General features: G+C 28.7%; 2 protein-coding genes across 2 annotated transcripts; both read left to right on the top strand.

The window, feature by feature from the left end:
- The first annotated feature begins 301 nt into the window (after nt 1-301).
- On the top strand, nt 302-3,196 carry LOC100777621 (transcription factor MYB14). The gene is made up of 3 exons (XM_003526257.5): nt 302-1,083; nt 1,436-1,565; nt 2,619-3,196. The coding sequence occupies exons 1-3, from the start codon at nt 948-950 to the stop codon at nt 3,043-3,045; spliced, it is 693 nt and encodes a 230-aa protein (XP_003526305.2). The 5' UTR covers nt 302-947; the 3' UTR covers nt 3,046-3,196.
- A 7,786-nt stretch (nt 3,197-10,982) lies between these two features.
- Nucleotides 10,983-12,496, top strand: LOC100777107 (transcription factor MYB14). Its single transcript, XM_003526256.5, has 3 exons — nt 10,983-11,221; nt 11,339-11,468; nt 11,589-12,496. The coding sequence occupies exons 1-3, from the start codon at nt 11,089-11,091 to the stop codon at nt 12,298-12,300; spliced, it is 975 nt and encodes a 324-aa protein (XP_003526304.1). The 5' UTR covers nt 10,983-11,088; the 3' UTR covers nt 12,301-12,496.
- Nucleotides 12,497-14,554: the final 2,058 nt, after the last annotated feature.

The raw sequence follows: 14,554 nt of genomic DNA, 5'->3' as shown, positions 1-14,554 counted from the left end.
AATATACACATAAATATTGTTCTTAATCATAGACAAATACATGATAGTTGTGATAAACAACAACTCAGTTGAGAGAGACTGTTGGAGAAAATACAATTTAACACTCCTCTCCGCACTCCACAATTCCGTTTTTTTTTTTTTTTTAATCAGCCAGCACTCCACAATTTAACACAATACCAAGTAAAAATATCAAGTTGCATGATAAACACCTGTGAGGTTGGGAGTTGAGATGCCGAGTTGTCAATTTCCTATGTTTGCCTAGTGTATGGTGGTTTGGGAGCAACCTATATATGGCTTTTTCTATGGTAGTTTAGGGACAACACTTTCGGAAGATTCTAGGGATGAGTTTATGATTAATTTTAACAAAAATAGTATATACATCTTACCTATTATAGAAGTTGCAAGTCATGCATGAATCAGAACCATTCATTTTTAATTAAGTATTATATCTAAAGGTTAATAACACTACTGATCCTATACACTGCATGGTGGGGTACGTTAAACTTCATCCACATATGACATATCTGTCATACACGTTTAATTATTTTTTTTTCTGTATTTTTTTCCTTGTAGAGTTTTAGCGTGATACACGTTCTGCGGACATGTACATATTGTTGAAATATAAATTTGAAGTAAAGTCTTAGAAGCGAAAAAGTTGAACGAAAAAACTTATAAACCTAAGTCTTAAAATTTTGGGTTAAAATATGATATTAAATTTTGTTACATGATTTGTTCATGGTTGATACCTTAATTCCCCAACACACACACACACACACATATATATATATATATATATATATATATATATATATTTCGGGTCATGAGGGAAGAAAATCTCTAGCTGTGCCACACTTTTGGGAAGAAACACACAAACCCATTATTCGTATTACTCACAAAAGTGGTAAAAAAACAAAGGAAACACCGATTAATTATTGTTGTGGAGATTGATGATGGTGAGAACCCCGAGCTGTGACAAAAATGGAGTGAAGAAAGGAACATGGACACCAGAGGAAGACAAGAAGTTGGTTGAGTACATTACCAGATATGGCCACTGGAATTGGCGATTACTCCCCAAGTTCGCAGGTAAAAGCCAAAGAGTGTCTATTTTTATTCATCTGCTTCTATTTTTTTGTTTTGTTATTTTCATGCCATTCAGGTGAGAATGGAACTTACCAAATAGTTTGGTCAGAAACAAATTAAGCACGTGAGAGTATGTACCATCAATATAGTCACCAATGTGGCTTTCAATTTTTCTTCTTCTCTGCTTTTAAGGTTTGGTTTAACTTCTACATCAATTTGTAGAAATCATATATTCAATATCATATATTCAATGTTTAATTATACACATGCACAGATTATACCTAAAGCATATGTTGAGTGTTATGAAATATGAATCCATTGTAATTGATTTTACTATATTGTTATTATTTGTCAGGTCTTGCGAGATGTGGAAAGAGTTGCAGACTAAGGTGGCTGAATTACTTAAGGCCAAACCTCAAAAGAGGGAACTACACCAAGGAAGAGGAGGAAACTATTATCAAGCTGCACAGACATCTGGGTAACAGGTGCGAAAACCTTTTTCCAGCTAGAATTACCCCTACACAAGCTTGAAAAGAGTTATGAAATTGTAAATCTTATTTTTTAATTTTAAGGGGGTTTAGTGGAAATTAAATAAGAGGGAGAGAGTGAAATAAAAAAAAGTGATAAATATAATAAACAATGTGATACAAAGTAAAGAGAGAATGAGATTGAAAAAGAAAATTAAAGTATAAATAAAATGAAAGAAAAAGTAAGTGTATATATATTTATAATAATTTTTGAGCTTGAAACCAACCAAATTGTTGTGCTAGTAGTTAATGAGTAACTCGTTGGGATTTTTTGCACATGATCGAAAATACTATCACGATGTCTATTCTAATTTCTACAATTTTTTTTATTTATTTAATAAAATATTGTGGTTTTAGTTTCTCATGCATTATATACACATGTTTTAAGTTCTTCATAAAAGCTCAATTTATATCATTATGTTTAATATAAAAACTAGAAATAAATAAAATATTTAAAGAAACTAAAGCTAAAATTAAAACCGTCATACTTTCATATACCAAAGACATATCTAAACCAACTTTATCCGACTACTTCCAACTCATTTTTGGTGGCATTTTCTGTCGTTTTCGTTAGTGCTCAATTCAACCAAAAGTAACCCTAAAATCGATAATCATGACAAATGTAATTTCTTTCTGTACAGAGATCGAAATATTAGAAATATATTATCTAATAAACCTTTCAATTAAAAAATTATAAAATTTAGTGGTCCCACGTATCATTTTTTTTGTTGAAAGATTCTCATGTAAGAATGTTATGTCTTTGGGTTGGTTCGGTAAAGTGAATTAAAATAAAAAAAATTAAAATTAAAATAAGGTATAAAAGTATGAGCAATTCGATCTATCTAATTTTATTATTTATTTCATTTTTTAAAACTTTTTTCACTGCAAATGAATAGATCCTTAATCGATATTCGATCATTGTGGACATATTTTAGCTCTACACCATGCATTAATGAACATGCAGTGATATGATGGTATTAATTTCTTAAAAAGTTTTCCTTGCACTATCAGATGGTCTGCCATAGCTGCACGGATGCCAGGAAGAACAGACAACGAAATTAAGAACCACTGGCACACCAACCTCAAGAAGAGGTCTCAACAAGACTCAGTAGCCACAGAATCTATAGTCTCAAACTCAAATGACCAATCTCCAACTGAACAACCAACTGCAAATACTACTTTCCAAAGCTTTAACAGTACCACTCAAGATTGTTCCCCACTTTCCCAGCATTCATCACCATCCACAAGCACAGTGGTCAGCACCGAAAATCTAGTGCTGATGGAAGATGAATTTGCCTTTTGGGATTCAGACACAGATCTTATGAGTGGGAATTTCTGGCTAGAACCGTATATGCTTGATATTTCCTACGTTCCTGCTAGTGAACCTGAGTACTCTAGCCAAGTGTTTGATGTAGAACTTTGGAGCCATGATACTTAACTGACATCTCTGTGCTTGGAATATTACTTTTAATATATATTATATCATTAGTTCAAACTTATTAAAAATTATAAAATTACCCTAGTTATTAAATATGAAGTGTAAGTTACAAAAGTTTGTGATTTTTAATAAAAAGTTTAATTGTGTTTAAAACAGTACATTAGAAAATATGTCGTTAGTATTTCTATAAGGAGTTTATAATAGGTTTGGAATTTGCTACTCAAAAGTGGCATACTTTATTGAATTATTAGATTAGCTGTTATATAAACATATTACATATGTATATATGATGCGTAAAGAATTCTAATTCCAATGATTAGTTTTTTTATTTAATAATTAATATAATTTATTTTAAGCTTAAATGTATTTCTCTGGTCCTGCTATTATATATCCTTTTTATAAGGTTTTAGTTCTTATAAAAAATTGTTTTATGATTTTAGTTTCTGTCAATATTTACTAATGACGTGGCAATTATATATTGGAGAACATACATGCTGTTTCTTAAATAATGACTAAATTAAAATGAATATTTTTTAATATAACAGAAATGTATGTAAAAACTAATAATTTTATTAGGATAAAATAAGATAGTAAAATCAAAGAGAATTTAGTTAAATTGGTTGAATAAAACGCGAGTTATATTGTAAATTTTTTAATATTACTTTAATTTCACGGATAAAAAAGAGAGGGGATGATAACATCATAGACTAAAATTGTAAACAAAGTTTTATAGGAATCGAAACAAACGAGTTTATTTTTTTATCAGAGCTAAAAACATTAAATGAGTATATTAAAAGGGAAAATTCATTTTAATCTTAAGTATATCATTCTTGATTTTGAAAAGTTTAGATTCTCTTAAAGTATGATGTATCTCTTCGAATTCCCATCCAATTATTGAGGATAACGGGACCAAAATAAGAACGACAAAATATCCCCATATGCGCGCCAACACTAATTGTTTGATTACATGGGGCCGAAGAGTTCTTAGAAAGACTGTGTATATGAATATGAGATCGATGTTCACCATAAAGATAACGATGCGCAAGTGTTGGTGGGTCACCCTAATCAATCAATTTTGTAATGTTAATAGGAAATAAGATGAATGCATGTACGATTTATAACCAAGTCTGGATCCAGACAAAATAAAATTAAATAAATTAAAATAAAATAGAGTGAAATGGAGTTTAATAATAAAATAAAACTTTCATTTCATTCCATCTCATTTTTTTTTTAAATGGGAGCTGAGAAAGAAATATGAAGGTATATAAATAAGTTAATATGATGAAATAGATAGATTGACTTAAATAATTTTAGTTTTATAATATTGTTATTTTGTTTTTGTTCTTTTAATTTTATATTTTAATCTTTATAAATTTTTTTTTTTTTATCGTTTTCCATGTTAAGTGACCGCGTATCAAAACAGAAATTACTGATTTTTCATACACAAAAGGAACTAAAAAGAAATTCTAATATATAAAAGAAATTTATAGGAACTAAAATATTGAAACAAAAACTTTATGAAAAAAAGGAATAATATAATCACAACATATTTTTCAACACATTATAGTAGTGCATATTTTATTATTAATTAAAATTTATTAAAAATTATAAAATTAAGAAGACAATATATTAGCAAATAAGTTACAGAAATAAAACAGAAATCAATAATGGGATAAAATGCAGCCACGTTGTTCTGTATGTTTTCGTCTCAAACAAATTTGTGCCATCAAAGCATCAATGTAATCCTCGTGTAAATACTGACACCCAATAGGCATCTTTTCCCTTTACCATTTTTTTATTTATTTATAATGTTTTCCTTTACCAATTGAACAAAAGCAAAAATTACTAATATCCGTGTGACTAAATTGTGTTTGCATCCAGCCATCCACATCTACTTAGCATATAATTCAGCAAAAATAAAATCTACTTAGCATATATACCTAAAAATAAAAACAGATAATTAATTATAAGAAAAAAATAGAAATCTAATTAAAATTCTAATAAAAATAAAACAGGTAACTCCTTTTATTCTCAAATTTAATTATTTGAGTACAATGAGACAAAATTTATGGAAAATTGCTAAAATCTCCTAAAAATAAAAGCAAAAATTGGATAGTCCAAGAAATTATCAGAGACCATTTTAAAATAATTCTAAAATTTGTAATAATCAAAACTAATAAAAAAAATATTATTTTTACTCTTCTCTAACATTGTTTCAAATTAGTACTCATCATCAAGTTCTCTAATTAAACAAAGACACGTGAGTATTTATTTAAAATTATACAACATGTATTTAATGAAAGTTGTTCAATTACTACTAAAAAAATATGTGTATTCCATCGTTTGAATAGAAAATTTAAAGATAAAAATACGAGAAATTTGATAAAAAAATATCGTCTTTTCACATAAGCATGGGATATACTTTTTTAAAAGTGTTGTTTGCTCTTTTGGGTCATTACTTTTTAAATTTTCCAATTTTTCTTAACTTTTCACATAAGCATGGGATATACTTTTTTAAAAGTGTTGTTTGCTCTTTTGGGTCATTACTTTTTAAATTTTCCAATTTTTCTTAACTTTTCACATAAGCATGGGATATACTTTTTTAAAAGTGTTGTTTGCTCTTTTCGGTCATTACTTTTTAAATTTTCTTTCTCCTTTCATTCTTTTTCATTTTTCCCATTCTTCTTCCTCATGAAAATTTTCTTTTTTCATTTTTAATGAAACTTATTCAGTAATAAAAAAAATACTCTCATGTCACCGTTATAATCAGTAGAAAAATTTAAAGATTAAAATATGATAAATTTAATCAAACATTTTTCCTCTATTTAACGCATTTTCCATCTTTTATTTTTCTTTTTTCACATAAGGATGGGGTATACTTATTTTCTTTTATTTTTAGTTATGTTTGCTCTAATTACTTCCTGGTATTTTTTTCCTTCTCCTTTTCTTCTTTTCTCATTTTCCCTATTCCCTATATAAAACGTTTCTTAAACAAATGGGCACTAAACTACTCCATTAATTTATCATTGTTTTGATGGATTTTACAAACAAAACTAACTATTTAGAATTATGACATAAGCAGACCTATTTGAAGTAAGATGGACCCAATCCAAATATTCGAATCCGGCCCAGTTCATCGGGGTTAACAAGACCCAGTCCTCTAGTCCTAGAAAATATAAATGTGTGATCTGAAGAGATGAACAATGCAACATGCACTCCTCCATGATCGTAGTCATTACCAAGGATAACAAAATAATAAAATATACAATTAAGAGAGAAATAGGGAGAAAATAAACATAAATTTAAATTTGAAATATAATAAATGATAAAATAGAGAAGAGAAATACACATAAAATATAATATTATATAAATTATTATACATGTATCACTTCTTTATTAACCGCGAATAAAATATGATTTTGTCGGCAGTTAAAACCAGCACAAGGAAAATAAAAAGGAGATAATCTTAATGGAGGTTTAGAGCAACCGTTGAGTATTTACATGGTAATTCTTGAAATCAATGTAAGGGTGGTTTTAACCGATGCTGATTATTTTGGTGGTGATTATTCCCACGGTTAGTGAAACTGATCGAAGTTAAGATGCTTTTGTGTCACCAAATTTGATGGAAGTAGGAAAAGTGATGGTTACAACAGCCAGTAAATTACATCTTAAACCATGCTAAGCAGCGATTTTTTGTAGTGACAGTACTTGTTGTCGTTAGCAAAGTATACAATAGATATTGTTTATCTGATTCCCAAAAGAATTGTTTGAGACGAAGGATATGACCAACAAAATCCAATTTTGTTTTCAGGAGCTCAATGAATGACAAACCATATATATAAGTGTTCTTTATAAGAATTCATGTAAGTCATTATATATTTAAGTAGAATATATTCTTTTATGTATCCTTTTTGAATGATAAGTTTTGAAGGGTTTTTTTTTATGTTTTTAATATCTTAAATAAATTTATTTTTATCTAATATTTTTTACGAAGTGTTGTAAAGATTTATAAGAAGTTAATTACAACATTGAATTATTCTATAGTATTATTCGTTAAAGTTTGTCGAAATTTTCTACTTAAAAAATTGTGTTTGAATTAAAGAGGGAAAAAGAAACATGTAAACTTGCTAGAGCTATTGATATGCTAAATATAGCAAGTTTTATTATATTGCAAAGTTATTAATTACCACATGCTTTTAGTCGAGTATGCTTAAATTATATGTTTAAAATTTTAGTTAAAAATGATTAAGTTGAATTCTATCAGCTTCTGACACGCTTTCAATTATCAAAGAGATTCATGAGTCAAAACCCAACGTGACTTAGAATATCAAATTGCAATTAACAAACAGAAGAGATATATACCTTTCTGATCATAATTTTTTGTTCTAATATGTACTGCACTTATTACCTGCAGTCAGAGAAACGTAATCCATATATTTTTCATATGAGCTGTCAAGACTTTTTGACCAAGGACTTTCATAAAAGAAGAAGAAAGTTTTCGTAAAGTACAAAAGTGTTATCCTATTTGATTAATTAGTGAATACAAAATCAGAGTCTGCTCTAGCTATAAAAGTACATCAGTTTCTATTTTAAAATCCTGGGAAGGAAACCTTATTAATTAATACTTTACTAATTTATATGACCAGAAACCGCGTTGTTTTGATACATAAGTTAACTATAAAGAAAGACACTGAGAATCCATAACCTGACCTTCAATGTCTACTACTGACTCTATCAATTTAGCACATGGTAATTTGAAACCCTAAAAACGACAGATAATAAATCATAAATATTAGCTTGAGATATCTATATTATAATCGCAGTAGGAGAATCCTCATGCTGAGTAACGTTTGAATTATTCTGCTTTGGTGTTTCCATAAACTGACAAAACAATTATCATATTAATAATTATCTAAAAAAAACTATCAAATTAATAAGCTAACCTCTCACTTAATTAAGCACCTAATCGCCTCAATCTAGCTAGTGATTAATTAAATCACTGCTTCTGACGTACATCATGAGTATGCTGATTAAAATAAAAGAGTTGAAAGAAATAAAAAAAAAAGTGAGTATACTATACTCCTTATTGTTGGTGTGATATTTTTCAAGAAAATTAAAATTAATTTGATATATCACGGAAAAAGTTGAGTTGTCTAGAAAGAAAAGGATTAAAATATTACTAAGTTACATTTTTTCACCAAAGCTAAAATGTAACTTTTTTTTTTATAGAAGCGTGACAATTTATTGAAATTTATATATCAACTAATCATTTTAATAAGTTTATAAAGTAATAATTGTAATAATAATAACAATTGACACAAGTGATAATTTATATATTTTAACTAAATGAGACAATTTCGTATCAATATCATGATTTATTAAAAAAAATAATTATTATAATGGAATTTATAGGTTATAACTTTGATAAAATCTTATAAATATTATATTCCCAAATAGATTTTTAAGAGCAAAGATTTGGATAAAGAAAAGAAAATTCGTAAAGGTTGTAAACATATATTAAATCAACAAATTAATTTTTTTTAAGTTTTATCAAATAGTTGGAATGTTGAAATTGTATCAAGTAAATATAGAGAAAATTTTGGGATTAGAGACTAAGTTTTCTTTATCTCATGCATGTAATTCATAAACCATTAATCAACTTTACACTTTAAACATTAATTAACATCAATACATAAGTTTACTCAAACCCGATTTTCTTAGATGAAAGAGCTAGCCTAAGTTCCCTACCCTAATCCCTTATCAATACATAAGATAACTTAATAAATGATCTTGCTTTAAAATTTAGGGTCTTGAGATGACTTAAAACCAACCCCTATTTCTAGAAACATGGTTCATTAATTGTTCAACTTCGGTTCAAGGTTCAAAAAACATTTTCCAACACAAATCAAACCAAACATTAAAATATGATAATCAAGCCATACTTCAATATTAATATTCAAGTATCAAATCAAATTATCAAGCCATACTTCAATATATATTGATGTATCAAATCAAATTAACAGTCATAAGGAGTACATAAGATTCAGCTTAATTACATACAACCCCAACAAGCGAGGTTTTGATTCAGTTTGTTTCAACTTAAAAAAATTAAAAATATTATTCTAAGTAGATAAGATTTATTTCTTTAAAAAATTAAAGAAATATAATTTAGACAAACACATAAAAAAAACAAAAAAAACTGCTTAATTTATTTATAAAAAAAAACTATTTGTATATAAGCTTAAACAAATGGGCCCTTTAGCACACCATAAACATAATTAGAATAAAATTAAATGAGTAAGAAATGAAGGAAGAAAAGATGCAGGCATGAGAGAGTTGTGAGCCACAACACTCTGGCCACTTAAGGTACGTCTTGGAGAGAATTAGGTCGAACTGTGTTTTTAAGTTGCCCACTCTGTCTTGTGATTTTATATAGTAAAATTCAATTGTGATTCCTTGGCCTATTGTCTAAATTCAGTTATTTGAGAACCATCACTAGTCGTCTCAGGGATATCATATTTGAACTTTTGGTCCACTATCAATATTACGTAGGTACGTTTGTCCCTAAGCATAATTTTTATATAGATTTTAATAGAATTCATCTTGAAAAAATTATAAAAGAATTGAATTTTTAAAGAACTAATTTAAATTTTAATTATTTTTTTGAAACCATATTAAAAATTACATAAAATATTTTATTTAATGAAATACTGTAAAATCACTTCTATAAAAGAAATTACCAAAAATGTAATATATGTCTCTCCAAATAGTACTTAATATTGTATACAGTATTTAAATGAGGAATTAATCCCCACTTGAGTATTGATTTGTCCTCAATCGGAAACTACCATTGAAGAAAAAAAAAAGTAACTTTAATTAATTTCTATAATAAAGTTATAGTAACAAGTTTCTAGAAGAAAGAAAAAAAATTAAGAGGATTTAACAATTAATTGAATAGAATTTGTGAGTGTCGTAGATCTTCTAATATCATTTTTAATTCTTAAAATAAAAAAAGTGTAGCTTTAAATCTTTTAGTGGAATCTTTATTCTTAATAATAATGGCGTTTAAGAAGAAAAAAGTGGCTATAAGTTGAAAAAAAAGAAGAAAATAAATGTGATTTGACCTCCCTCCTTTAACTAGAAAATGTTTATTATTTTCATGCATGTAAAATTTGTTTGTTTTGATAATAAAAATAGCTTTATTGGATATTAGGCCCGTTCGGATGCTTTTTCATTTCTGTTTTAAAATATTTGAAAATTAAACCTAATTTTTGTTTTGAATTTTTTAATTTTGACTTTAATTTTGAAAACCGTTACAAATAGAAAAGGAACTTCATAATCAATTCTAAATCATTCCCAGATTTTTTCCATGCTTTTTATACTATTTTTTTCCATGCAAGCTGTCTTCTAAAATATTATGCGAATCCATTTTTATATAAAAAAATTATTTTCTAAATATTTCAGTTTTCCTTTCAGACCAAAAAAAAAGAAGAAAAATCGCTTTCCTTTTCTTGATGGTGATATAGAATTAACTAGGAAAATGTTTTTTTAATTATTAATTTTACGATGATTGTGTTTGAGTTTACAATTAATAATAATTGTAGTTTTCCTCACGTGTTGATTTTTAAAAGGAGGGCTCAGGTTTCGTGTTACGTTCCAGGAAGATACAAGGTAGCAGGGGACACGTAATGTCACTATCTCCACTTGACTCCCAAAAATTAATATTATAATGTGAAAGCAAAGAAGAAACACAACTTTTGACCAGTGCAAGAGTACAAACGTGAACGGTTAATTAGTACCCGCTGCGAAAAGAACCTTTATTTGGAAGTCACACGAATCTTTTATTATTTAGGGGAAATTATAAAAAAAAAAAACAGTGTTGAACATGAAACACGTTTTGGTATGTGAACGCGTGAAGCATATAAATAAGTGACTGATCGAACACAGAAACCAACAGAACCAAAATATCCATTTGCAGAGAAACACAAACACTGAAACACTCAAGTGAGTTCGATAGTATATTTGTTTTTCTTTTTCACAAAGATGGTGAGAACCCCGTCTTGTGACAAAAGTGGAATGAGGAAAGGTACTTGGACTCCAGAGGAAGATATGAAGTTAATTGCTTATGTCACTAGGTATGGCTGCTGGAATTGGCGCCAACTCCCCAAGTTTGCAGGTATATATATATATATATATATATAACTAAGCCAATTAATTAGCTAGTGAGGATTGTTTATATATATAGCCATAGAAGAAATTTTATTAATTCTCTATCTGGTGCATTGGTTTTCAGGTCTTGCAAGATGTGGGAAAAGTTGTAGATTGAGATGGATGAATTATCTAAGGCCTAATATCAAAAGAGGGAACTTCACTCAACAGGAAGAAGAATGCATCATCAGAATGCACAAAAAACTTGGTAACAGGTATGATCACTTCCTAATACTAGGGACTAATACTACAATTTAATGAAAACAATCACTAAATTTCTGATCATTGTAAAACTTGAATTAATGTTAATAATCTGATAATTTCTTCACCTGCAGATGGTCTGCTATTGCGGTTGAGTTACCAGGAAGAACAGATAACGAAATAAAAAATCATTGGCACACCGCACTCAAGAAGAGGTCTCAACAAAACACACTCATAAATGAAGAAACCAAAGCCATCAAATCAAAGAATAAAGAATCAGTTCACAACAACGGTGTATTTGTTACTCTTCCAGCAACTTCTCAGATTTCAGATAATTCATCATTATCGCCAGTTTCATCCACCTGCAGCGAGTTTTCCTCCATAACTTCTGATCTTTCCACTGCTGCCAGCTGTATGGAAAATTTGGTGTTTGAAGATGATGACTTGGGTTTTCTGGATTTATACAATATTGATCCTATGAATGGAAATTTGTGGACAGAACTAAATCTCGATGGCATTTCCTTCAATACACCATGTGAAATAGTTTCAGGAGATACTAATAGCACTTTCCAAAGCTCAAGTTCTAGCAATAGCAACACCCTTGATTCTCCGCATCAATCAACCAGCGAAAGTATTGTTGTGAATAATGACTTTGGTCGCTTTCTCGATTCATACGAAGAGGCAACAGTCGATAACTTTTGGACACAGTCATATGTAGCTGACATGTCCCACGTTCCAAGCGAACTATTTGTTCCCTCCGTGGCAGAATCTGAATATTTTACTCCATTATATGATGATCTGTGGGGTCAAACTCATTTGTACCATGAAAATCATTGCTTATTCTGATGAACAAAATTACTCCATCTCTAGAGATCAATAGTTTTGAGAGTGTTATTAGAGTTGGTGATTCCAATTCTTGATCCAACCTAGATGGATGAATCTTTTTATATTTTTGGCTTAGGGGTTTGTATAGTATTGTAGCAGTTGCTCTCCTATATTTCTCTTGTACCAATTTTTTATAAAGTGAATTGCTTCTGCTTTACTTCTGAGTTTTCATTCTTTTTTCCTGGTCAAGCAGGGTTTTCATTTTAAATTTCTGTGTTTATCCTTCTTTCTTTATCTTTGTTGCGTATTATTTTTTTAACAAATTGGTACCAAAGTTGACTCATTTTAATTGATTTCTCGATTATAATGTCAATTATTAAGTACAGTGCGTATTTTGTTGCTGGATCGCAACACTAAATTTTCACTATGACAAATAAAGGCATGCCTCAAAGCTTAGAGGGCATGTCTACTGTTAAGCCTCGACAAGGGATACCTAACAAACTTAATTCTGCAATACCATGCCGAGAGAGGAACTCAGTCAAAGTGACTCAAGAGTCCGAGTACCACTTCGCCATGTTGGACACTTGAAGGAGAGCATAAATGAGGAAATATGGGGCATCGCGAAGATAGATATACCTCTATGATCACTGCGCACATTAACGACTCTCATATCAAGTAACTACGTCAGTGTGCCTAGAAATCCACTATTTATCCCACCAAAAGGCATATTGGTAATCTAATTTGATGCTAACACCCTTACCTGCCTTTTATCATTATGTTTTTAGTTTGAGTGTTAGAGTGTCTTTACATATATTTCTACCGTCATGGAAGGAGGAAATAAAAGACGAGCAATTAGTAGGAAGGGTTCCACCAATTTAGGTCAAAACATAAGTTAAATATGATAAAAATAATTTGGGGCTTATTTTGTTATGCTTGTTAACTTTTTCATATACTACCTTTAAAGATATGAGTTTTCACAATCATGATATAAAATCATTTTAGAATAGGTTTATGAGGCACTGTTCTTAAAGAAAGAATGAATTTAACAATTTGTTAATGACTTTGAGACTCAATCAGAAGGTCTTATTGCTAGAGAAAGAACTCAAGAGAGAACACTAAGGAGTAATGAAAGAACAAATTAATTAAAGTCTAAAAATTTTCATTATCTTTTTTTTTCATTTTATTTTCACATCATTTTTTTTCATCTCTTCTTTATCATAAGCAAAATTCCTTTTTTATCTCTCTTTTTATTTAATTTGATCTCTCTATTATATTAAAATTTTAAAATTAGTACCTTAATTTTCAAAATCAAGTCCATGTTGTCATTTTCATCCAAATGGCACATTAATACTATTACTCATCGAAATTTGTGAGATAGAAATGTGTCCAACTTTATTATTGGTGTTAATATAATCAGATGAAAAGGAAAATAGACTCAGATTTTGAAAATTAAGAAACCAAATAAAACCATTTAATATTAGAGAATTAAATTAAATAAATTAAATAAAAAAAGAAATCCAAAGAGTAATTTAACCTTTATCACATAATTTATTATATTAATTTATCACTTTTTTTCTTACTTTTTGTTTTTATCTATATCTTTTTTTCTAACTTTAATCTGCCCCATTTTAGGGTGGATGAATATATCAGCCCTTTTTACTCAAGAATTAAAATTAATTCAACCACGCGAGTCAAGTTTGCTTAAATATGTTGCAAAATTTCTACTTAAATTATATTTTTGAATTAAAGAGGAAAAACAAGCAAGTTTGGTAGCTATTGATAAGCTAATTAAACATAAAAGTGTTAATTATATCTTTAAAAAAAGTGTTAATTATATGGCAAGTTATATATTAATATATACCAGAGGATTTTGCAGAGTCAAGTATGCTAATTAAATTATAATTTATATTTTAATTTCTGTTAACAAAATAGTTAAGTTGCATTCTATTTGAGACTATACACGCTTTCAATTATAAAAAAGAGTTCATGAGTCAAAACCCAACGTGATTCACACATCCGATGCCTTTCTGACCATTTTCTTGTTCTATACTATTTATCATTTGCAGTCGGAGAAACCTGTTTGGTAAATATATATTTCCATGTGAGCTGTCATGAATTTTGACCAAGGACTTTTATATATATAAAAGAAGAAGAAGGTTAAGTAGAAAAATGCTTACCAATTTGGTTAAATTAGTTAATACAAGAACAATGTCAGCTCTAGAAGTACACCAATTTGTATATTCAAATCCCGGGATAGAAACCTGTTTTTTTTTGT

Source organism: Glycine max, chromosome 6 (assembly GCF_000004515.6).
Source record: "Glycine max cultivar Williams 82 chromosome 6, Glycine_max_v4.0, whole genome shotgun sequence".
NCBI classification, from domain to species: domain Eukaryota; kingdom Viridiplantae; phylum Streptophyta; class Magnoliopsida; order Fabales; family Fabaceae; genus Glycine; species Glycine max.
Note: the sequence above shows the minus strand (reverse complement) of the source record. Positions and strands in the feature narration are given on the sequence as shown.

Excerpts from the sequence above, each read along its gene's own strand:
- LOC100777621 (XM_003526257.5), top strand. The coding sequence starts at position 948 with ATGATGGTGAGAACCCCGAGCTGTGACAAAAATGGAGTGAAGAAAGGA. Across the intron at positions 1,084-1,435 it reads ATTACTCCCCAAGTTCGCAG|GTCTTGCGAGATGTGGAAAG; the intron begins GTAAAAGCCAAA and ends ATTATTTGTCAG. Across the intron at positions 1,566-2,618 it reads CACAGACATCTGGGTAACAG|ATGGTCTGCCATAGCTGCAC; the intron begins GTGCGAAAACCT and ends TTGCACTATCAG.
- LOC100777107 (XM_003526256.5), top strand. The coding sequence starts at position 11,089 with ATGGTGAGAACCCCGTCTTGTGACAAAAGTGGAATGAGGAAAGGTACT. Across the intron at positions 11,222-11,338 it reads CCAACTCCCCAAGTTTGCAG|GTCTTGCAAGATGTGGGAAA; the intron begins GTATATATATAT and ends ATTGGTTTTCAG. Across the intron at positions 11,469-11,588 it reads CACAAAAAACTTGGTAACAG|ATGGTCTGCTATTGCGGTTG; the intron begins GTATGATCACTT and ends CTTCACCTGCAG.